The sequence below is a fragment of the Zophobas morio genome, unplaced genomic scaffold (assembly GCF_036711695.1).
Source record: "Zophobas morio isolate AGI-343-1 ecotype UQ-CSIRO unplaced genomic scaffold, CSIRO_AGI_Zmor_V1 ptg000024l, whole genome shotgun sequence".
Classification (NCBI taxonomy): domain Eukaryota; kingdom Metazoa; phylum Arthropoda; class Insecta; order Coleoptera; family Tenebrionidae; genus Zophobas; species Zophobas morio.
Window position 1 is genome coordinate 14,016,153 of NW_026972129.1, and position 25,368 is coordinate 14,041,520.

General features: G+C 34.2%; 2 protein-coding genes across 3 annotated transcripts in view; one reads left to right on the plus strand and one right to left on the minus strand.

The window, feature by feature from the left end:
* LOC135134899 (probetacellulin-like) overlaps nucleotides 1–25,368 on the plus strand; it is a 194,352-nt gene that overhangs the window by 53,473 nt on the left and 115,511 nt on the right. The gene's annotated exons all lie outside the window — the stretch shown is intronic.
* LOC135135611 (putative nuclease HARBI1) lies at nucleotides 22,264–23,277 on the minus strand. The gene has a single exon (XM_064064704.1). It carries the CDS (start codon nucleotides 23,275–23,277, stop codon nucleotides 22,264–22,266), a length of 1,014 nt encoding a protein of 337 aa, XP_063920774.1.

The window sequence follows — 25,368 nt, forward strand, 5'->3', positions numbered from 1 at the left end:
CCTTTTAAAGGAAAGAACTTCAGGCACCACTTGATAATAGCTTTGAAAATAGAATTTTATTTGTATCTGTTTTCAGTAACTAAATTGAGCCGTAGCCATTAAAGATTTCAGCAAACAAGTTTGTCGAAACCAAAAAATTTTCAAAATGTTTATTCAGCTATTTAATTAACAAGTTGAGAGAATTTGGATTAATTGTCAAAATTTCTATCCTGTAAAAGTTACTATTATGCGAGTACTAATACTCTGTTATGCTGAGACCGATTCAAACGTGAATAGAGGACTTTAGTTGTAGAACTACACACAGAGATTGTTTGATTTATTGTGTTAATGCCTTTGTGTCGCGACCTTTAAGAGTGCTGTTGCTTTCTTAAAGCCCAGTATACAATTTTTATGCAGAATATTATATGGCTTCAAAGTCTGGAGCAGGGCCGGCTCAACACGGTAAGCGAAAGATGCACCGCATCGGGGCGCCCGTGACAAGGGGCGCCGGGCGGCGGGCGCCGCCTATGCTTTTATATTAACTCTATAAAAATAAATTAATGTTAGATTTGCATTGAATCACTACCAACAAAATATTATAGCAGTAACAGACCAAGGCGCCCATCGAAAACTTTTCAGAAAAACCTACATTTTAACATTCCACTATGACAACCAAAACAGATCCCAAGAACTCAATTCCTGACACTATCAAACTGTAATAATTGAAAAAGAGTGCGCCTTTGGGTTGGGTGATGGGACCTTTAGATCAATACCGACAAAAAATAACCAGATTTATGATGCACTATCTTGGTAACAATTTGACGAGACAGCGGTATGACCACAACCAGATGTTTTTCTTAACATTTGTCATGTTTGTTTTTACCATAAAAGTCCATGTCGGCATATTTAAAAATTTTATTTTCCAAGTCTACTCGGTTGGTTTTGGTTGTGGTGATTGTTCAACAGTTTTCTTATATTTTTCACTGTTCCTGTTTGTAGCCGAATTTGGTTCTGTGTATCATTTCGTGGCTTTTTGTCATCATTAAATTTAAATTTAAATTTCGATTAACATTGAGGTAAGTGTAAATTAAAAATAACTTTGAAATCGTATCAATTTTACAATAATAAAAATTGAAAAACGTTTGCAATATAAATATTTTTATACTTATACTATGTATAGTTTAGGAAATATCGTTGTGCCCTATAAAATTTTATTGACAATAACGAAGCGGACAGTAGTACAATGGTAAGAAATATTTATGTCCCCCATCAGTCCCCCTGAATTTGTTTAACATTTACTAGGTAATTGTACGCAAATTTAAGGTGTGCGGATTACCGCCACGCGACAACTTTAAGTTGTAAATATAGTTTTTGCCCTCAGCTCCGTTTGCGTGGAATTCGCAATTAGGACTCATCATTTTTCATACATGATCGTTTTCCGGGTTGGAACCGTGTAAATTGAGTTTTTGGGCTCAACGTTTCGCACACTTTCGTAAGTGGCATCTTCAGGAGCAGGGTTAAGAATAAGGCAAAAGAGCACGGTAACTCAGTATGTCAACCATACCAGAGGCGAAACTTTTTTGAGAAATTACACGGTTCCAACCCGGAAAACGATCATGTATTGATTCCGACCGTGCATTCCTCTGAAATTATCATTTTTCATCTCGTTCACTCCTCCAGGGCCCCAGTGAACCCGTCTGACTTAAAAACTCACGGGATTTCTGCACAAAGTTTCATCCCCTATTTTGTCCCCGTAGGGATGGAATTTCCAGAAATCTTTTTTTAATGGGTGCTTATGACAGAAAAGGAACCTACTGTCCAAATTTCATGTTTGTAGCTTCAGTAGTATAGGCTTTGCGTTGATGAATCAGTCAGTCTGTCAGTTAAGACAAACACTTTTATATATTAAGATTGATTCATCATAATTTTATGCATGTTTGTTAATAAAAAGTATCTCTCTACAAAAATATGTGATTACAAAACTTTTTTTTTTACAAAAATTTTTTTAAGGGCGTTTAACAGTAAGTTGCATCGGGGCGCCTGGTCCCTTAGAGCCGGCCCTGGTCTGGAGTGCTCTGCAAGAAGATATAATGTGTACAGAAGGCTGATAGTACCCATGTTCTTGTTCAGAGGGCGTCAGCTACAGTTCTGAAATCGTTCCTGTGAAGTCTTAATTTAACGCAGTTTCTGCACGTTTCTGGTGTTCTTGTTCTTCTAGCTCTAATTTTGCTCGATCACTTGAGACGTTGTTTTGTATCTTTATTAAATTGTTCAGTTTATCACATTTATCGCAAGTGTCAGAATGTGGTCGGTGAAAACTACTTTTCTGTAGTAGGATTCTTTAACAGGTATTTTATTTTCTTCCTTGCTCCTCTCTACGTAAAGTTTATAAAGCTGTTTTATGTTGAGGACTGGTGATAGGTACCGTGTGTTTGGATTGTCCTGCTGAGAATAGTGACTTTTATATCGGGGAAACGATTTTATATGGTTTATTACAAATTGTCTAGATTCATCAGGAATTTTGTTCTTCGGGGGGTGGCGTCCCCTTTTGTCCATTTCAACAAAACCGTTTTGATCAATTTTTTTGCAGACAGTTTTAAACCTACTGTCTGTAATTCCAAAAGTTTAAAAAAAAAATCTCGACAAACTCGTCGTTCTTGTACAGTAATAATCCTACTGTACGTCTTGTTTCCTATTTTTCTTACAGGATCAATTTTTTTAACGCATGATGCGATATAGGATGACTGGAAATCGTATGTGGGAATACTATAAAATTTTGAAAATAATCTAGCCCGATCTTCTTCTGTAAATTTGGCACATTGGTAACGACACGTATGAACATACTGTTGACAATTTTTTTTAAGTCTTCTTTTTCTATTTGTATAATATTCCTCCCCTTTTGTCTTCAATCTTTTGGCTTCATTTCGTTTCCACAGCGGCCATCTTCTCTGCCTTTTTCTAGTATGTTTTTCTTGTACCATATTTTCCCTCTCTTCTGTATAATCCTCATTGTCACATAACGAATTTTCATTAGATGGAATAAAATCATTCATCTAAATCGAAGCTAAAATGCTTTGATACAGCTAGAAAAATACACAGTTTTGATTATAATTAGATAATGTAGTATTTCTCTTACCAGACATGTTTTCCACCGTTTTCACAAAAGACGTACGAATTACAGTATCAATAATTAATGAGAAAGTTACTAATTCTTTTAATCTACACCAAAACTAGCAATTTTTAAATGAAAAACAACAATAATACATGTGTAATATCCGTTCGCAAAACTCGCGCACTGTCAGTGTCAGATTTGGAAAAAATGACCTGAGTGTACTGCGTGGTGAGATGCGAAAAACCTGTACAATACGTTGCAAAATTGCAATCTAGTGACAAATTAGTAACTAAAAATAACTTGTCAAATAAAAATGTCAAAAGAACATTAACTGAAGATTTTTATCAATTCAAGTAAAGAAAGAGTATGACACAAGAACGACAACGAAAGCTTTTTTTGAATAATATATATTTTTGACCTTACTGCCCATTCCTACGCTTCTGGTGCTACAATTTGTTTGAATTACTGACAAGTTCTTTAAACACATTTAACACTTCAACAACTCAAAAAGGTAAAATAGTTAATAAACATTTGATTTTTCAAATGCCAAATAGACATTAATTTTGAAAATTTGAAATTCAAGGCGGTAATCATATAAACTTAAAAATCTTTTAGGGGATTATTTCTCATACCAACAGAATGTCATTTTGACAGTGCGGGAGTTTTGTGAACGGATATTAGTAATATTTGACAGCAAAACGTCCCAAGTGTCACTTGGGTGGTTTTAGGACGCTAGATTTTTGTGATTATATTTACTCCAGATTTTTGCCATGGTATTATAATTATAAAATAAATGAATATGACTTGGAACATTTAGCTATTAAATAGTACGAAAATCGATGAATGTAAAAATGCGTTTAACTGTTTTTTCAAAAAAATTTCTCTTAGGCGGTTTTGCTTCTCAGCCCTTCAATTGTTATTCATTGTTTTTCATCAAGTTTTCCAATGAACTGCGCTGATCGGTCCAATTTGAAAGTCTGCCATTGTGGAAAATAGTATATTCATGCAATTTTGAGTGCTTTCTTACGGACACCATCTGCAGCAGGTAGAGCTGGCTTTATACCTGCAGAACTCCTCTCAGAGCTTTCATTTATTTTGTGTACCTAGTAAACCGCAACTAGAACAAAGCTCTAAGTCAAACTTGGCTGTTAATAAGCTTATTCACTTTTTGGTAAAAACCTCTTGCGTAGATCTTGTCATACACGTAATCAAGCCAAAGATTTCTGACAGAAAAACAGTGTAATGAGTCGGTACATATTTGCAGTTAGCTTCGGCATCACCGAAGTGATGCTCATTGTCGGGAATTTCTAGTAACCGTGACTACTTTTTCTAGGTTCTCCTCAGTTATAAAAGTTTTCCTAGATGTTAAAATTTCTTTAAAAATTAAAATTGACCGTTCAACATCACAATTTTCGTGATGACAACCCTGAATTGAACCCAATACCACTGAGTTTGAGTCGGCCAGCCAAATTTATCCCTGACGTCGCTCCATTGTATTTAATATTTGTTTGATTGATTCCTCATCATTTCGGGTTTGACTGACTCTGTAATGACAATGAAAACATGATGTTCCACGGAATTCAGAACCTAAACCTCTGGAGCGGATAAATACAATAAAAATAAGGCATAATGCACACAACTAAATAGCTAATAAAATGATAGATAGAAAAAAGAAAGAATTAGACAGAAGAATGATCAAGCGAAATTTTACAAATGTTGGATAATAATCTGAAAAATATTGATCTAAAATTACTAAGGCACAACTTTCCTCGCGCCTGAAGTACAAGTCCAACAAATCCCGTTTCTTTGAAAAATTATAAAATTTGATTGTGGGATTTTTTGTTTTGTGATAACCTCTATAAAGTAAAATCCAGCGGTATAAATAACACCTCCGCAGCCCCTGTCCCGAGGTGACGCAAATTCCAAGGGAACGCAATACAAGTACAGACAATGTAACATATATTTAAAGGAGATAACCAACGAAACAAAAGTGTACTCTCAGCAATAATAACATGCTTAACTTCGAGGGTTTATATTTATATATCGAAAGAATATCACGTAGAAATTTGTTTGATTTGAGTGACTTTGTCCCCTCAAAATAGAGAACTAAGCTTATTGATTAAGCCACAATCGAACAAAATGTTTTAAATAATATTATTAAATAAAGACGCGCGTATTTTCCCATTTTCGAGATGATGGGGTGACTTGTTCTTAATGTGATCAATACAAAATTTGTGATGGCGTCATCAGCATAAATAATACTAGTGGCAGCGTAAGAGAGGGAGAGAAAAAAAAGGTGAAGGATGGCATCGAACGTGCGACCGCTGGTCCGAGTGCTGATACCTAAACCTCAAGACAATGGACGGTTATATTCTGACTTAGTGGTAAAATGTTATTATACAGAGTGATTTTTTTGTGAAAATTAGGATGTATAGGGAAAATACTCAAAGCGGATGTAGGAGTATATGTTGTATAACATTTAAATCATTTTAAAATAGAATTCATTGAAATGTCGTCATCACTGGTAGGGATGATTAACTATACATTTTGGCTGGTGTTTTACCATCTACATGATATTCTGAATATACATACAAAATTTGACAACAATCGGTCCAGTAGTTTCGGAGGTTATCTGTCTAATAAAAATCGGAAAAGATGATAGACACACACAGAGAGAGATGACAGACAGACGGAAACAGGAGACCACTATTTTCGTACTCTAGGGGTCATGAAACGTCGAGAAAACCTGAAAGTGGCAAGTCGCCTGATAGCCTCAGTTACTATAATTATTACTTAGCTCACCCCCAGGAAGTAAAAATGTTAATGGGGATTTGAAATCAGCGTGCGATCTCAAGTTGCTCAAATCCAGCGCTTTAATTCGTACGTCCTCTGTATATCGGTTATATAAAACACGTAGCTAATATTGCGTAAACATTTTTGTAAAGTAATTGTGATGGCGAATTCATATACCACAAGTGTAGGAGTGTAATATTTTATAAAATTTAAATAATGTTTTGATTGGCGTTTTACCATCTACACTATATTTGTAATATATGTACATATAAAATTTTGCAACAATCGCCCCAGTAGTTTCGGAGAAACTAAAACTACAACTACACAAAGACGACAGATAGACGAAAACAGGAGACTCATTTTTTCGTACTCATGAAAGTAGCCATTCGCCGAATATACCCTTCTACAATATTTACTTAGTGTACACTAGTGAAGTCAAAAGAATACAGGAACCACGTAATACATAAAAATGATCGTAAAACCCAGGAAGTAGAGAAAAAGATTACACCAATTATGATACTATTGGACGGACTATATGTATACCTTTTTGGTGACGGCTCGACACGCTACAAAACAGTCAGCTGTGATTGGCATTTCACGGCGTAGCTTTAGCTATTTCCATCAATTTCAGTGTATACTTGTTTTCTTGACAAAATCGATTTGTTGTGTTCATAACATTCGATTTTTGGGTAATTAGTATTTGTGTAAATTTAAACAGAGCTACTGGATCGTGTAACATATATTCCTGCACGTGTAGCATTTGTGTTGAGTTTTTACCCCAAACGTCCAAATTTTTGGAAAAAAAAATCAGAATTATATAATAACATTTCGTAATTTCATTTTAAATCTGCAAAACTGAATGCTTCGAAATCTTGACGAAAGTTCTGTCGAAATAACCTTAGACTAGTGTTTTTAACTATACAATGCTTCTCAAAAAAGTGTCTACGCGAGTAGGTTTTCCATAGACTATTTTAACGTGCCGTAGTATAAAAAGACATGAATCCCCTCAAAAAACTACCATACCATTTAAAAAGTTATAGTCATTTTAATTTATACAGTTATCGCTTACTCCGAATACAAGTCGCAGAAAAATTTTTTTTATGATGTCAAATTTCTATGTGTGTAATAAAATCTAAAGATTGTAGCGGATATAACAATTAATTGTTAGGTAATAATTAATATGAATGCGATCTTTAACTATCATTTTATAAATTACGGAGGTAGTTCTATAATTAGAGTATAATTGTATAAACGTTATGTAGGCAAATGTTATAATTGTAAATAAGTGCGTAGCAATTTATTGTTATTATATGTAATAAAAGTAATGATTCATCATCTTTGTGAATAAGAAATTTTCTACACGTACGTCCGTTGGTTTGTATTATTTTTAAGTGTTACTCAATTTGAGCTTTCCTAGCTTGGAAGATCCTTGGGTGGGATGCAAGATATAGTGATTTTCATGAATTTTCAAGTTTTGGATTGTTTTCAGTAAGTTTTGGGTCGTTTATAGATTCACTTCTAATTGTCTTTTATTCTTTTGCTTCGTTTTGTTGTAATAAAGAGGATAAATTACGGATAATATATTACATGTATAGATTTTGTTTTCATAATTTTTAATTTCATTATAAACTGTTAACTACAGTTAGCGCATAGCGGTTTATTACAAATAATTGATTGCATTATTTCAGCTACGTTGCAGTTTATAAAATATTGACGTTGCAAGGAAACAATATCTCTTCCCAGTTCGTCCAGTTTTTGCATTGCGTATAGTTAAAATTATTCATACACATGTTTAAAAATACATAAACCTAGTTGAGAAATAAATAGCATATAGATCGTTGTAGGATTATTTAGAACATAAATTTTCATTCGAAGAGAGTGCTCTTTATTGCAGAATTTTTTTTAGAAAACAAGTATTAAGTATATTTATTAGTTTAAGTAGCGGTATGCAAAATTCATTACACACTGGTACCGAAGAATATTACTACTCTAGAGTCTTGTGGTTGTAACTGTTTCCTTCCTAGCAACAAAAAAAACACACGTCTGCCTTACAATACCGTATTAGTGTCGTACTTTCTAAAAGCAAATTGCATATTACACTGGATTTCGATTCCTGCTGTAATTTCCTTTTAGGGATAAAATCGAATCGTTTGTTAGTTCTTGGAACCGCTTAATTCGCTTGTTCTGTTCATTGGAGGAAAATGGTGCCTTTACCCGTTTGTCGGAATTATTATGATGGATGAAATTTCGATGAATATTAGTGTGCCGTTTGAATAAATAGCAGGTCTTTTCTCTCGTAATATAATTTCTTTATATATTGTCGTGGTGCGTGACATTGTTTATTCATGACATAAATTATGCAAGAAGGAACGAACTAGTTTTGGTTCGTTTAATATCGATTGTACTCTGTGCGAGCTGGTCTGTAATCCAGCGTGCAAAAATCCAGACGGATACAAATCTCCCCTTCAGGCTACTAATGAAAGTGAGACAGGAGTTACAGTATTAACATGCAAGGTAACCAATATTTGAGAGGCAGTCGATCCATGAATAAATATGAGAATTACTTTCAATTATTGAGGACAATTAAAACGGACACCAGGGAGAGCTTTTTATAAATGACTGAAGGTTACGTACACGCATGAGTATAATAATAGCCTTTGGAGTGTCGAAAGGGCAATGGGTTAATTAAATTTCCCCTTAAAAAATGAAAAACAAAAATGCAAATTGTGCGTGCTGATAATTTTAATTTTGTAGATCGTAATTTTTGTCAAGAGTTTAATCGCCTCTGTGTAATTAGCTAAATGGTGTATTAATTTAATATGTAATTAATTGTTTATATTTCATTTTGTAATGGCGGCATAGGCAAGGTCAAAGTAATACAAGAATCGAATAGATTAATGAACGTCGTAATAATAATTCTAGTAGGCACGTTGATACGTAATTAGTTATTGCGTTGACATCGGTTGAAATAACCTGTGAATCTCTTATTATAATTGGTACTTCCCATGTTGCAAATAGCACAGCAACGGCTATTAATAGACAGGCAAAGTACTATTTCGTATGTACTAAATAGATCAAGTATGTTCATCGTGATTTAGTGGTTATTCACGCGTTAAAATTAAGACTTTGAAGTCACGAACAACTAGAAATAGAACCACCATGTACTAATCTTGATTAAGAACAAATTTACAACAGGGTCACAGTTTTATTATCTGCCACCTTGTCTAATTTAAGCTCGTTTGTTGAAATTAAGGCTGCTCCAAAATGGTTTTAAACGCAGAGTTTAAAACCATGGACGAATTAGTTTTCTGTGTAAAGTATTTTTTTACGTTTCTCATTGACCGATTTTTAAATTATAGGTTGTTATGTTGGATCATATCGTATTATATCTTTCATTCTGGTTTTGAAACGTTTCGATTGATAGTAAATACTTAATTCAATAAAAGAGAGGCGGATTAAAACAATTATTACTTTTGATTATCTAATTAAAAAGTCCTAATTAATCTTTGTTTTAAGAAAAACTTAATTAAGAGTTCACTTTGATTAATCGTGTGACGTTACTGACCTGGTGTAATATGCAAATATAATTACGTTTTGCAGTTTTTGTGGTGTGTTTTATTGCACACGTCTAAGCTTAAATAATGAGTTCGTTAGATGTTTGTTTTTAGCTCCAGCTCGACTGTGCAAATCGTAATATCGTGACCAGTGCAATTTGAAAATGTTACAACAGATCTTATTCGATTGTCTTACATTCTTCAGGGTTTTATGTTACTTTTTAACAGATGAGAGTTTCGAAAATTCAGAATTAAAAAACGTATATGTTTCAAAAGCCATGAAAGGTTGTCGAATCTATTCACACACCCAGTCCGTAAAAAGTATGGAACGGATTATAATGTACAGGATGTTTTTGATACACGCGGTTAAAACGGTGTTTTCAACCTGACAAATCAATCATGTAAATAGATTAATTTTTTCACATTATTAAAAAATGAGTCGATTTGTCACCAATTCTCTAGTAGAAAATTAATTAAAAATATACAACAAAATTGTTTATAATTATCATGTTCTAGTACTAAATTCATGGAATAGTCTTCCAAAATCCAATTCGTAGGATGAATATTTTTATAATTCAGACTTTTACAGCAAACTCAGTTTGTGTTGCTTTCAGGAAATACCACTCGTTGCTACGTAACTCGGTATTTCCATGGGAGCACAAATTTCGTCTAACTAATAAATCGTCTGATTTGTTACAAATATTCATCCTACTCATGGTATTACTACTGAAAATTCGACACCAGTGAGTTTGTTTACTCCATCACCCCTAGCAACCAACATTTGATATCCAAATGATACCCAAATAGCACCAAAGTCGTGGAATTCACACAAGTCAAACTTTTTTTCTTTCTATCTTATGTACTTTGTGTGAGACAAAAAATCACCAAATTTTGAGTAGGTCGTAGAGTCTTATGTCAAATTTTGAAATTTGTCATTTGTCCCAGTCAAAAATGAAGCGATTTAACGACCAAGCAAAACAAATAATAGACTATTTTGACAGAAACCAAGATGTTTTGAAATTTAAGGAAAAAAAGAAGACAGAACTGGCTGCAGAAATGTTGAAAATTTCGGAAAGATCTGTCTACAGGCTACAAAAAAGTCGAGGTGTAAGTGACTTTGAATACAAGAAAAATACAGGGTCATTATAAAATACTGTAGTCAACTCACCTATGAAAAACAATTGAAATTTTTCTCGTGCCGCTAATCACCAAAATGATTTCAACTCTTTTGAAATGTCACGAACGTCGAAACAAATCTATCAAATGTGTCAAAAATTGATATGCCAGGTTTGCGGTTTAATTTCATTTTAAATAGACAAGAAAATACGCCAGGCCAGAGCATTAAGGGTTGCAGTGTTATCGAGCATTTGTGAACGCCACCCCAATACATTTCAGTTTCAAAAATTGTAAATTGTCAGAAAAACGTTTAAGGGCTTTGTCATGAATTACACTTTGGAAAGTCGATTGGAGTTGAACAGAATAAATCATCAGGTCTGTTTTGCAAAGAAGCAATAATTTTTCAAATAATGAAATCCAAAAAGTGAGGTTAAATTTGCCGAAACCAATGAACACGGTAATTAATTAAAAAATTACATTTTTATAGGTACCCTGAAGGTAAAAATTGTGAAAAATCACGTAGTGGACAATGGCAGAGCAAGTCTTATCACAGTTAACGAACACTACCACTGTTTTAAAATGAGAATGAGTACCTAATGAGTTTTTGCAGTAAATAATTTTGGCAAAGTTGTGATCCCGCGAAAGTTCTGTTTGTAAATTGTAAGGAATCGTCAAAATATTGTGCAGACATGGTTTGTGACCGGTGCTTTTCTCTTGAAAAAACAACTGAAAGCCTTGATCTTCATCCCTACAATAGGTGAAAACTGCTATGTCCAAACATTACCTTCAGCTTTGCAGTTTCTAGATATCTGAAACATGCCAGATCTGCATAACAGGAATGTCAAAGAGGTGCTACCCAAAACACGCCCACATGGCGATCCTAATATCAAGATTTTTCAAAATTTCTATAACAAAAAAGATGAAAAAACCAATAAAATTTCAGGAGCATAGTGTTAAGAGTTCTGTAGATGATTACGAGACCTCTTGAAACAACAGAATGTTTAATAAAGATTTTTAACCTTCCTAATAGTAAAATTACAATTATTACTAAACAGTAAGTTGAACTAAGTTTTAAAATAAGAGAATGCAACTGACACCGAAAGAAAAATGAAAGTTACTGAAAATAAAAAACTTTATTGCAGTACCTACATACACTTTCTACATCCAATTTTGTTTATTGGTCACATTCATTTACTTGAAAAAGTATCGGGCCTATGAATCGTTGTCTGGAAACAGCTAACCACACACCAACCTTCATTGCGTGTGATGGTGTTTCTTCAAAAGCGTGAGTATTTTCTATACACCAAATTCTGAAGTTCTGTCAGTTGACATAGCCTAACAGATGAAACCAGGCTTCATCAGAAAAAAACGACAAATCGAGAATCCCGTTATCGTCCATATCAGCTTGAAACCAACGATAATACCCAACGCGGCGAGGAAAATCAGCTGGTTGCAGCTCCTGAACCAACGAAATCTTGTATGGATGCATATGTAACTTCTCTTTTACGATTTTCTGACATGTGCTGTATGGTACTCCGGACAGTAAAGATTTTTGACAAAGCTTTATTCGGACTTTGTTCCATTCTCATCCTTAAATCTTCAACAACGTCTTCACTAACTTGAGGTCTCCCCGTCGGTTTTCACTTAGAAACGCTACCAGTGTCGTTAAATCTGGCCATAATTCGCCATATAGCGTCTTCAAAGATTCTTCATCAATGACAACAGAACATTTCACCAGATACTCGCTTTTAAACGCCTCCACAGAGTACACTCCATCCCCATCCTCATTTAACAGGGCATGATGATTGCTCCAAAGAACTAAAAAAATCATTTGTAACACTGACCATAGTTATTCCTCTGTGTTCATTACCTGAGATTATTCCACAATGATCTGTAGTTTTGATAAAAACTGTTTTTTGAGACACTTATTAAAGTTCTAACAAAGGGGAAGACAGCAAAAATGAAAACAAGACAAGTCAATTAACGCACAAAGTGAGGGAAAACGTACCAGTAATCAGTACAAACGAAAAAATTATTGACATCTGACAGAATTTGATGAAGCGTTGAAACAGTGCAGGGCAGCCGCTAATGTCATACTAATGTGGCGTTAAAAATAAAAATTCCAATATTAGTGTAATCCTTTCCACAAAACTTAAAAAGGCGGCACACAATGTCACCAAAGTCATGGCCTTCTTCGACTACAATATTTTATAATGACCCTATAGAATTAGTTACATAAAGACAAAACTGAACCCTGTAGATTTAATGTCAGTCCGGGAGATTATCTATAAAATGGTTGTTTCTAAAGAATGTATTACTATTAAGTTGCTGCACGATCGAGTAATGGAAGAGATTCCCAATTTTAACGTTGGTCCTAAATCGTCAGCCAACTGGATAAGGAAAATTGGTTTCAAATTTAAGAAAAATCGTAACATATTATTTTTGATGGAAAAGTTAAATGAAAAAGAACAAAATTTTTACGTGAATACCACCACCAGAAAGGAAAAAAAATATATGAACCTCTTTTCTTTGATGAAACGTGGGCATTTAGTAAGGGTAGCATATGCAAAAAGACATGGCAAGACGGTTCAGTAAACACTGCCATTGCAAAAACTGGACAAGGGTGTAGATACTTTGTGGTTCATGCTGGAAATAAAAACGGTTTTATTGAAGGAGCCTCTTTAATTTTTAAAATTAATAGCAAATCTGGAGACTATCATTATAACATGAATCAGGAAAATTTTGAAAAATGGTTCAAAGAACAGTTGACACCAAGTTTGCGGGAACCTTCTCTTATTGTGATAGATAACGTAAGTTATCATAGTAAACTTGAGGTGTCAATTTAGTCTTCATAGATTTCCAATGTTCTTCTCTATCTTCGCCAAATATCATGTGCTGTTTTCGTGCATTCCTTATGTTTTTCATCTCCTGACAAAAGTTTCGTCATTCTTTATTTTTATACCTCTCTTCTAAATTACGCATGACATGTTGTATCGTCGTTATTTTAATGTTCCTTGTTTGCATTATATGGTATGTTCTGTCTCATTTTAATACCCACCAAATAGTGATCTGAGTTTGAGTCCGGCACTCTGTATGTTCTGACATTTGTAATGCATCTCTCGTTCCTACTGTCTATTAAAACATGGTCTATTTGATTTACTACTCTGCCATCCGGACTTCTCCAAGTCCGTAAAGTTCTTTACGGTGAAAAAAGTATTTTTCACCTTCATATCTCCTACTTCTTGCAAATGAGACTCATAGCTTCCCATTTTCATTACTCACTTGTTGCTTGCTAAAATTTTCCATTGTCGATCTATACATTGGCTCTTTATCATTCATTAGCATTCGCGTCCCATAAGATTACTTTCGCATTATATTGTGGGATGCGGTGATACTCTAGCTCTAGTTGGCTATAAATTCCTCCTTTTTCTCCATCTGTTTGATCTCCGTTGGTGCATGAATATTAAAACTAATTTTTTTATATTTACCTCTCATCCTGAGCATACACATTTTGTCTGAAGCTGCTTTGAATTCCACTATTGCAGGATTGGGCCTTACATGGACTAGGAAACCTGTGCCTAGCCTTCTGTTGTCACCTCCACTACAGAACAAAATATAATTCCCTATTTGTTTTACTTCGCCACTCTTCAGTTTAGTTTCCTGTAGCGCCAAGATGTCTAATACATATTGACCTCATTGACTAGATTCTCTACTGCCCCTTTCTCATATATACCTCTCACATTCCATGTCCCTACAAACAATCCTCTCTCCTTAATTTTTACTTTCGTTTTTTTCTTTCTCTTCTTACTCTTTCATCTTTTCCCTTGTCCGTGTCCTTGCCATTGCCATCTTATTTGTTTCTGCAACTGTTATTAGTTTTTTGCTCGTTCGTCCGCCTTCTCCCTTACTAATACCTCATCCACCGGGTCCCATTCCCAGCCTTCCCTATCAATTATTATTTTCTGGCACATAATTTTCACTGTTTTCTTCATCGCCTTATTTTCTTTTGCTATTTGGCTGAGTTTCCACTGTACTTTTCTCTCCATACTCGTCATATCCTACTCGACAAACTTCTTATTAGCCTTCAAGTTTTTCTTATTCTTCATTAACATTTTTTCTTGCCAGTTGTTGACTTTGGCTATTATTAAACGTTTTGCCTTCTGGGTTTGTACTTGATATACGCTTTCCAGCCCAACTTCGACTCCTACCTGCTTTTTTAGAAACTCCTCTGCCTTTTCTTTTATGTTCGTCCCATCTGTTTCCAGTCCTTTAATAACAATATTATTTCTCCTCTCTTTTTTTACTATTCGCTATATTTCGCTACTAATTAATGAATCTCCCAACTTAAAAATTCAATTTACAAAAATGTCTCTTATTGACTTTGCTTTTTTAGTACCTTTCAATAATTGCGAATTTGAAATTTAGATTTACCTATAGCAACATATTCATAACATATAAGAAATCACCTACGAAAAGTTACTAAAAAATGTCACATTCTAAGTGTTTTTGACTAGGAGTATTTTCATGACTGTACAGAGTTGTGTTACCAACTTGGAATTGACCCCTTGGTTGTTAAGTAACATTCATCATAGTCACATTGTAGAAACCAATTGGGGGAAAACTGTAACGCTGCTTGCCTAGCAGTAATCATGACACGTCTATTATCTATTTCAGAACGCTAAAAGTGACTAAATCTAGTATCTTAATTTTTTGAGCTATGTAATTGTGGACACCATTTTTCCACTTTAAAATCGGCCTAGAAGGTCAAGCCGATTAATTCTCCATAAAATGTCAGTCTAAATCAACTAATCTAATTCGTGTACAAACTCAAATTCTGAGTCATCCGAATCTGTTTCCACTAAATTTATAACCACACCCACGGGTGGAATATTCTCCACATTAACTTCTCCGAATCCTCGTGAATTATTTTTTCACAGTGCAAAACATTTTTTTTTCTCCGAATCTGGACGGTAGTAAGTATATAATTCGCGAAATATTTTGTTATGTTATATGCTTATTATAAAAGCCTTTGCACTGCCCTGTATGACTGTACTGGCAGTGGTACGCTGGAAGGCGAATCCGTTCATATCCCCTAAACCCTAATAAGTAACGTGACAAATATTTTTAGCATTTTAAAAAATTCGCGCCATCTCTTAAAAGGCCGCCAACCTTTAACTTTTAGTGATTACAAGAATGCATCTGAATGACAAAAAATGACTTTAGTCATTTCTAGCGATCTGGAATCCCTTATAGTTGACGTTTTGAAAATAGGTAGGAAAAAAGTGGGAGCATTTTTAAATAGTGGGATGACGACATTGATGTATAGACGAGCATTTGGAAAACACATGACTCAGCGTCTGTACATTGAAGTAATAGAAGATTCCCAGATCACACAACATTACTTAAGTGCCACCGTTCAGCACCTTCGAGAAAATGGAGAATTTCGTCCACGCAACACAGAGCGTGGTCGTGACAGAACACAGACTGCTCTGGATGTTGAATAGGATATTCTAGACCTTGTAGAAGACAATTCAGGTATTAGTGTGTAGATTGTGTTATCGGGTAGGAGTTTCGCAATTTCTTGTCTGGCGAACACTGAATGAAGAGGGTCTTGATCTGCACCAAGTCTAGCGCGCCAATCTTTAAAAACCGAAAGATCTCTCTCGTTGTATTGAATTTTCCGGGTGGTTACTTTAAAAAAATAGAAAACAAGCAGGCTTTGTTGAAAATCCCCATGCGATACAGGAGAGACAGTTTCTTTACAGATTTTTCGTTAATGTTTTGGCAGGAATTATTGGCAATTGTTTGACAGTCGACGCCTGTTTAAGAGTTTTTGAATATCAATCTGGGCCATCTTCTACTAGATGTATCCCTAGCTACGCGAAGGGACATTGGTAATTATACGATGGAACCCCTGCTCATAATGCTTTGGTAGTGCGGAGATGGTTGAATCTAAATTTTATGGATAAGTGTATAGGAAGGAATAGACCAGTATTATGACCACCTTGTTCCCCCGACCTCAATCCTTGTGATTTCTTTCTGTGGGGTCACATGAAACTGTTAGTCCCCCAAACTCCTAGCAATAGTAGGAACTGACAAATCGTATTGAAGATGTTTCTGCATAGATTCGAGCAGATCCAGATATAATAAACAGAAGACAGGCATCTTTAATTAGACGTACGGAGGCACGTGTGAGAAACGGTGGCCGTCACTTTGAAAATTTGTTATAGCTTTGTTGTGGTTTCGTTGTTTTATTATTGAGTTCAATCAAGATTTGGTTTAAGTGTTTTGTTTATTGTTCGTTAAAATTTTAATGTTGTTTTCTGTAGTTGTTTAAATGAAAACAACTGTTTTCTTATGACAATTTTATTATTCATTGTTTTATTCAGAAAAAAATCAGAGGTATCAAAAAACATTTACCTACTAATTTCATTTTTCTTCTAATAAAATTTGTCGTAAATTCTGAAGGGAATTTGCAATTAGTATGTGATGAAGGTTTTGGGACAAATTTCAAAACAAAATATTGTATCAAGATTAGAATGGGTTCATGGGGTGAACTGTTAATTGCCAACTCTGGTTTACCGTTGGCAAAATTATTCCTAAAGCAACTTACCAATATTGTCATCCAAAGGGGAAATACAGTCAGTGGACGGTGCAGGTTCCACAGTCTTCGAAGTTGGTAAATTAGGTATTGAACTTTTGAAGCATCCAAAACAACCTTTAATTAATGACAAATGTGTGTTATCTTCAACGACACCCAATTGTGTCCTAATGTATCACATTCGGTTTTGAGCCGTGTTTAGATCAATCCTTCGGATCCTGGAAATTTATTCTTTGGAGATTTGCTTCCTTTCTGGCTTCCCACCCTTTATCGAACTCTTTTCGACTCAACAAACTTCAAATTTTTTATTGACGCGTACTTACTTGAGGGACTGTCTTCTTCCAGTACAAATGGTATTGTTCACCTCCAACCGAGTCTACTCAGTTCCGGCTGATTCTTACACAATGCAAGAAGCTAGATCCGACCAAAATATTATTTCGTAATTCGCACTGCTTTATAAAATTTTGCAGTTTTTAGTCATTATTTTATGTGTGCGTTGTCATCTACAGATTCACCTCTCACACGCTCTACGTAACTTCAACCTCGGAAATGGTACACTAAACCAGTTAAATAAATAAATTCTATTCTTGCTACATTTTGTTCTGAAATTTGTCCCAAAACTTTCGTAACATACGTTACTTAGCCCTCCAAAACAGAATTAGGAAAAATCAATGCCACCACAGACCACAAATGTAGACTTAATTGACTGCATGAATTTAAGGAGATTCGAAGAAGTCTCGAGGCATCGCTGCTTTCAATTTTTTCAAAAAAATTCCAGAACAACAGTAACTGCATGGTGTCAGAAAAGCATGAGATAACTGTCAGTGTAAATATTTCCCATCTTGTTTTATCCGGAAAGACAGAAAAATACATTTGACTTTCAATTTGACATTTTTGGTACCAATCGAAAGGTTCTTTGTCATTTTGTGATGGATATTATTTTACAAACGTAAATTAATTATGTTTTTTTTATACCTACCTTTTGTTGTACGTGCATTTCAATAACACCCTGTATAAAAAAAAAACTGGTATTGAAGTATGGCATTTGATGAAATTTAAGTAAGATTTACCATGCAAAATTTTGGTTAGCCTTTTACCCATTATACCTGCACGATATTCCTAGAATACTCGTACATATAAAAAATATGACAATAACCAGTTTAGTAGTTAGTTTTAGATTATTATCTGCTAATGGCATACATACGGAAACGGGGGATCCATTTTTTCATAGTCTAGAGATCATGAAACGTCGAGAAAACATGAAATTAACTCGTCGCTAGATGGACCCTGTGAAAAAATACATATATTAAGTAAAAATAGATTTTCGATCGATTTTGCAGCAGCCTTTTTGCGTTTGCCTTTGTGAAAAGTGTATGGAACAACGTAATTAACTGTATAACTTGACTAAAAAATTTATCAGTAAAAAATAAAAGCAGCTATTTTTTCTCTAGACAGGAATTTCATTAGAAAAAAAAATGTGATTGGAAAACTTGACGTCATGTTTATTTCTATGTATCTTTCTATGGATCTCAATTTACCGTTAAATTTACCATTTTCCAAATTTGGTGATAATTTTTATTATACGATTTAGCATGAACATTATACTGAAAATTAGTTTTGAAATACTTACCCTCTCTTTCTCTGGATTTTTTCCCTGCAAGTCAAGACCATGACAATTAGCACGTTTTGATAAAAACCCCCCTTAAACGAGGCTTTATTCACGATTGTGGGGTAAAATACGACGGCATAGTCGCACACACACAACATTTTATATTTGGGGGTGGTTTTATATTTGAGCAGGTGTATTTGCAAGCAGTGATCCGCGTGGCCGCCCGCCAGCTGTCACCGTGACTGCGTCCCGCCACCACATCAACTTCATCATCCTCTGGATTGATTACTTACTGAAGAACCGACCCAACCGCAAAAACTAATAGTATTTTTTCTATATACTTTCGTATTAAAAAAACAATTAATTCCGAGATTAAAGCGACAATGAAAATCAAGATAGAACGACGCGTGCTGCACCAAGAGAATTGCCATATTATGAGAGACAGCTGGTCCATTTCTTCAACCCTCTAGAGAGGGTCGCAGTCGGCAGGTCAGAGGGCATCGAGCCGTCGTGACTTACGTCGGACGTCTGAGTCTGCACCTGGCTACAGTCTGTTACTAATAATGTGCCACCGACTAATAGCTAAAATATGTATTTCACTTCCTCATAAGAATGCACATTTTAAGCAAAATTAATCATTAAATTTGCCTACAGTTGAACGAAATAATCTGTATGTGTAGGTATAACGAAGATTTAAGGACAGTAGTTCAACAAAAATTGAATCCTAATTTAAGTAAGCGAATTTTACGAAACTTAAAAAGGCGGCGATAATCAATAGCGTGAACCGGTTCACAAATTAATTTTTTGAGACATCGTGAATGCACATTTGGTAGTTATAAACCGGAAAAGAATACTAAAGTAAGACAAATAAATCTCGTGTTTTGAGTTTGAGATAAATTGTAAATTTTCTTCGTTCAAGTACCATTTTTTAGAAAGTTTAGAAAAAAGAATGGCAATGTCTTGTTAAACCACAAGTAAAGGACCTCTTACGCCCCACATTTTAGAAAAAATATATATTTCAAATTTTAGAGCAACCTACATTGTCCCTTCCGCATTGTTCACTCAAAATATTTCCTGGCGTACAAAAAAAAACAATCACCCTGCAATATTTCGCAAAAACAATTAAAAATTATTAATTTAACTAGTGATTAAATGCAGAATTATATTTAATTTAAGAAAATAACACTGTGATATTCAATTTAACAAAGATGTGGTCAAATGAAAATAATTACGACACTGTTTCAGTGACATTTTAGAAACTTCAATTGTGGATCAGTTCACAAAGAAAAATTTTTATACAAATCAAAGTGCAGTACTTTTCAACGGCTGCACTGTACAACGTAATTTTAGGATCAAGACTGCAAATAAAATATGTTAGTACTTTAGTAGACTCGAAGGTTTTTAATAAACAGATTTTTTGTAGCATTGCCTGATTTTTTAACTCATCATTTAGGTGCGTGTTTCTGTACTCAAGGAAAACTTGATTCGCCTTTGCTTTTGTGAGTACTTATTTAGCCACTTAATTTAACTCCTTTAGTCAAAGCTTTATGGTTGGTAATGTACAAGGGATAGCACTACGTTACGTTAAATCTGTTCAATTTCAAGCACAAATTTTTTGAGAACAGTCCAGGGTCACAGAAGAAATTCTTGTACATACAAGGTGTAGAACTCGGTATTTTCGACGTGTGAATTATATGACAGGCAGATAGCATTTTCCATATTATTTTATGCGAGTTCCAGCACAGCAGGTGAAATAAAATTCTCTAATCGATCACTGTTGTCCCGACTTATCCATATAAACCACCTTTTGCTGTTAAAGCCAGACATGGACAAACAATACAACTTTGTAGCGTTTTCAGGTAAAAAGAATATTATTTGTTGATATAATGTTACCAACGGAGATCAGCATTTTCTGGCTTACTTTGCGACTTCCAAATGATTGACATACTACGCATAGGCCATTTGTACGTAAATTTAAACGAATGAAAAAGTGGTAGAGACGTCAAAAATACTTTCAAAACCACTCCTTATCTTCATGTATTAGTTTTTAAATTAAGTAAAAATAAAATTCAAAATAAGTATTCACTGTGAAGTGTTATCTAGTAGTTAATGTGAAGCAAGTAAGCAGCTATAAGCTCCATTTCCTGACTTGAATCTCAATTTCAAAATAATTAAACTTATTTAATAAAGATACACAGATTTAAAATTTGCGATGAATTATGGAGTCTGATTCGTGAGAAAGGTAAGATTAATGAATTAAAAAAGAAATTATTTTAATGTTTTGTGTATAATTTTTTTATTTCAAGTGGAGTAATAAAGGATCACTATTGTGGAAAATTATAGCTACACATGGAAATGCAGTAATTAGTAATTAATTAACTAATAACACCACAACAAGGTGTAACCACTTCACACCTTTTTTACAAATAAATTATCATCTTATTTTGCTTTTTATGTTCTGGTTGTGAAACGGGTTTACTGAGGTTGGTGAATTTACATTAAATGTCAAAAAGCCGTGGACACTACTCCATATGAATAAGGCACCAAGTCTTAAGGCAAAAAACTTCTCAACTTTTTTTTCACGTTTTTACCCTAAACTGCAATTACTTATTGATAAACTGTCTATTTTTTAACAATAAAGTTAAAAATTTAAAAAGTAGATAGTTGGTTTAGTACCTATTTGTTTAATATCTAAGTAATATGTATTTGTGCAAATCTTTTTTTTTTGTAATTCAATGTGCGGAATTGAATTCAACATTCAAAAGGCGAACATTGTGTATTGACGATTTGATGACTTTTATTGTTCAATATCCAGTTTACTTGTTCAATATCATTCGATTTGCGTTGAGTGATTTCGCATTAAATTATTCAATATCTAATTTACAAAGTTTCAAGTAGGCTACGTCACATGAAATGTTAAAACTACATATTCTCAACACTAAAACAGTATGTGTGATTGTTCTTTTTAACTATTCGAAAATGACTGCGGAATGTTAAAACTTGGGAAGGAAATGTTCGTAAAGAAAAAAAAACGGGCGGTTTATTAGAATACATTGATTCATGTGGACAAAAACATCAAAAAAGGTAATTATTTCCAGCTAATTGTAATTGTCACTTCATAAATAAATAAATAAATAATCCTTTATTATCCAACAGTTATTACAACTCATTACAGGATAATATTACAGCAAAAAAAAGAAAGAAAGAAACGCGAAGCTAAACAAATAAAAAAAAAGAAAAAGAAAACAAAAATCCCTAAACTAAAACCTGGAAATAATATATTTTTTTAATCTATCTAAACTAACTGTAAAAATATCAATTTCAGCGCAAAACTGATCAGGGCTCTATTCCACCAACATTTCTGAAAACTTTGCACTTTGCGCTTTTCACTTTTCAGAAATTGAAAAGTGCAAAGTGTTTTTGTTCCACCAAGACTTGAAAAGTACTTTGCGGAAAGTCGTTCAAAATTTAAAATTTGCAAAGTTTATTGATAATCAAGTTACCGGCTGTTATTTTCTTGCATCATATTATCTTCGTCTGGGTTATCGTTGTTCATCTCTTCGCGATTAGGGTAGTGATCTTCTTCTCTTCCAATTATTTTTGCAACATTGTGCAAAGTGGCACATGCCAGTACAATCCGTGCAGCCTTTTCGGGATTTGCCCGTAGGTCGTTTAAACACGGAAATTTTTCTTTTAGTATCCCATAAGAATCTTCCACCAGTTTCCGTGTCAATTTATGGGCGTTGTTGTACCGCCTTGCATCTTCGGCACCAGGGTTTCTATGGAGAGGAGTCATCAACCACGGTCGTGTTGCGTAAGCTGAGTCACCCAAAATGACTGCTCCTGGAAAAAGCCTCCATCCTTGTTCAAACTTTCTATAAATTGCGGTGTTTCGAAAGACTCTGGAATCGTGGACGCTTCCAGGCCAATTTGCGTTAACTGCATAAAAATAATTATTTGGGCCGCATATCATCATGACATTTAATGAATGATCGCCATAGCGATCAACGTAGACTTCTTCATGATTAGAAGGGCTATCGATGTTTATTAAGGTGCCATCAACACATCCACAGACACATGGGAATCCACCTTTGCGCAAAAATTCCATGGCAATGTTTTGTGTATTTTCTGGCCATCTAACTTCCTCTTGAAACATTGTATCAATGATGATGTTGACAACTTTCTGAATACTTCGACAAACTGTCGATTTTCTTACGCCGTGCATGATGGCTATCCCATGCATCTGGGCCCCATTCCCTAGCCAATGTAGTGTCAACAATAGTTGCTGCTCCGCTGTTAGAGCATGGTTTCTTCTATTTGCAGGGGCTAACCTAGCTCCGATTTTGCCTAAGACATACTTCACTTGTACCTTATTTAACCTGAATGCTTCTTTAAAATCAAAGTCGTTTTCAATGGTAAAATGTACCCTTTCTTTATATATTTTTCGCCTTGGTGGACTTTCATCTTCATTTTCACTAGATTCATCGCTTGAAAACAATATTCTTCTTATCATTTTGCAATCACTTTGACAACGCAAGGTTTATAGACCACTTTGCGTCTAAATTGCAAAATGAGTAAATTTTGCACTTTTACTTTCTAAAATTTTATAATGGTGGAACAGAAAATTAGAAAACATAACGTAAAGTTTATACTTTTCACTTTTCATTTTACTTTACCTTAATAAATTATGATGGGTGTGGTGGAACGCAAAGTACGTTTGAAAAGTGTAAAGTGTAAACTGCAAAGTTGCAAAGTGAATGGTGGAATAGGCCCCAGTTCTTCTACACGTAGAAATAATCGGTGATTGTGCATAATGGCGCGTCGAGGCCGTAGGTAAATAAAATAACTTAGGAGCTCTACAGTTCAAGCGGGGCACTAAGAAATTTACAAATTCCAGTAAGTACCCATCAGAAATTTTACCTTGTATAAGTTTAATGAGAAAAATAACCTCAGACAAGTGAATAGTTGCACTTGGTGAAGGAGGAAAAATTATACACCAACAATTCTGGTCATTATCAGATTTAAAATAGTCTCATTTATCTAATAAATTTACAAAAATTAGTAAACCCAGAATAAAGCAATCCCCAAAAAACAGCCAATTTATCGTTATTCCTTTGAAATACTGTATGAAAGGAGAGACGTTTGTAAGATCTAGTTAATATATTAGTTAACAAAGAGTTTACTATTTTTATAAAAACATTCAAAATTTAGAAATAAACATACCTTGTTCTTCTTTTAGAACGAAACATATCAAAAAATCAAGGAGCTCTGATTTACCTGAAGAAATTGAACGGCATAGTCTGTCTGGCACCATACTGTAAAAAGCACATTGTCTAATCTTTATATGCAATAAGTAGAGAACCCTGTAAAAAGTCATATCTACAGGAAAATATTCAATGATGTGAGGAATTTAATCTAGAGTTTCGTTACCCCAAAAAAATGTCTCCAAAGCCTGCCGAAATGGAAATTAATGGAAAAATATATTAAAAAATTATGTAAAAAACAAAGGAGAAACTAGGCCAGAAAGACTGTTATTTAGATCGAGAAATAAATGTAAATCGCATGGCAGTAGTTTTCTTTTTGATTTAGAAAGTGGTCTCATATAAAAAAAACTAATGATGGCAGCTTTTTTACGGAACTAAATTAACAGTGTATAACTTGACAACTTAATGTAACTTTAATAAGACGTCGTATTTGCTCCGAATTTCCTCTCTTGGACGAAGGAAAAACAATAATTGCTTCGGCCGTAGTTAAAAATCTGAAAAAAATATTGCATGATATACCAACTAGCAGCTAATTTATTTCATGGTTCCTCAAAATAGGAACTCACTAAGTAATGAGATTAGTCTTACAAGATTTTTAAATCTGGAAGAATTCAAAAACGTCCAATCTATAGCATAGAAATTTTGACAATCGGTCACCACTGCTGTCTTTCTGATGTAGTACATTTAAAACAAATTACACGAGAGGAATTCACAAGAATTGCCAAAGATTAAAATTTTGAAAGAAGAACCATAAATTAGGAATAAAAAGATAACAGAGTTTAAATATACAGGGTCGCTAAATATCTTGAGATCTTGAGAACCAATTGTACATATATACAAATCAACTGAAATTAGATATAGGGGTACTAGAAGTTGTGCTCTAATTATTGGTCAAAAAAATTTTTTTTTGCTTCGTTTTTAACTTTTTTTTTAATTCATTGATATAGCACAAACATACTTTCTTTCTGATTGAAACAGCAAGATAAATCATTAAATAGTAATTAAATAAATTAACCAATAACAACCGAAACCAAAATTAAACTTCTGTTTTCTACAAAAGATGCTCAAAATGCACTCCATTTACTTCTTGGCGGTAAACAAGGCTGAATAAAATTTTGTAGTGGGTTAATAAGAACTTCTGGATGAATGATGAATGCTAGCAATTTCGTTAAGTATGTATTCCTGTAATAAGTCTTTAATGTGAATCGGTCTGTTGATATAAACGCGATTCTTCAAATAGCCCCACAAAAAAACTCTAGCGGTGTCAAATCCGGTGACCTGGCAGGCCACTCAATAGTACGTCTTCGACCTATCCATCTGCAAGGAAAAATTTCATTTAA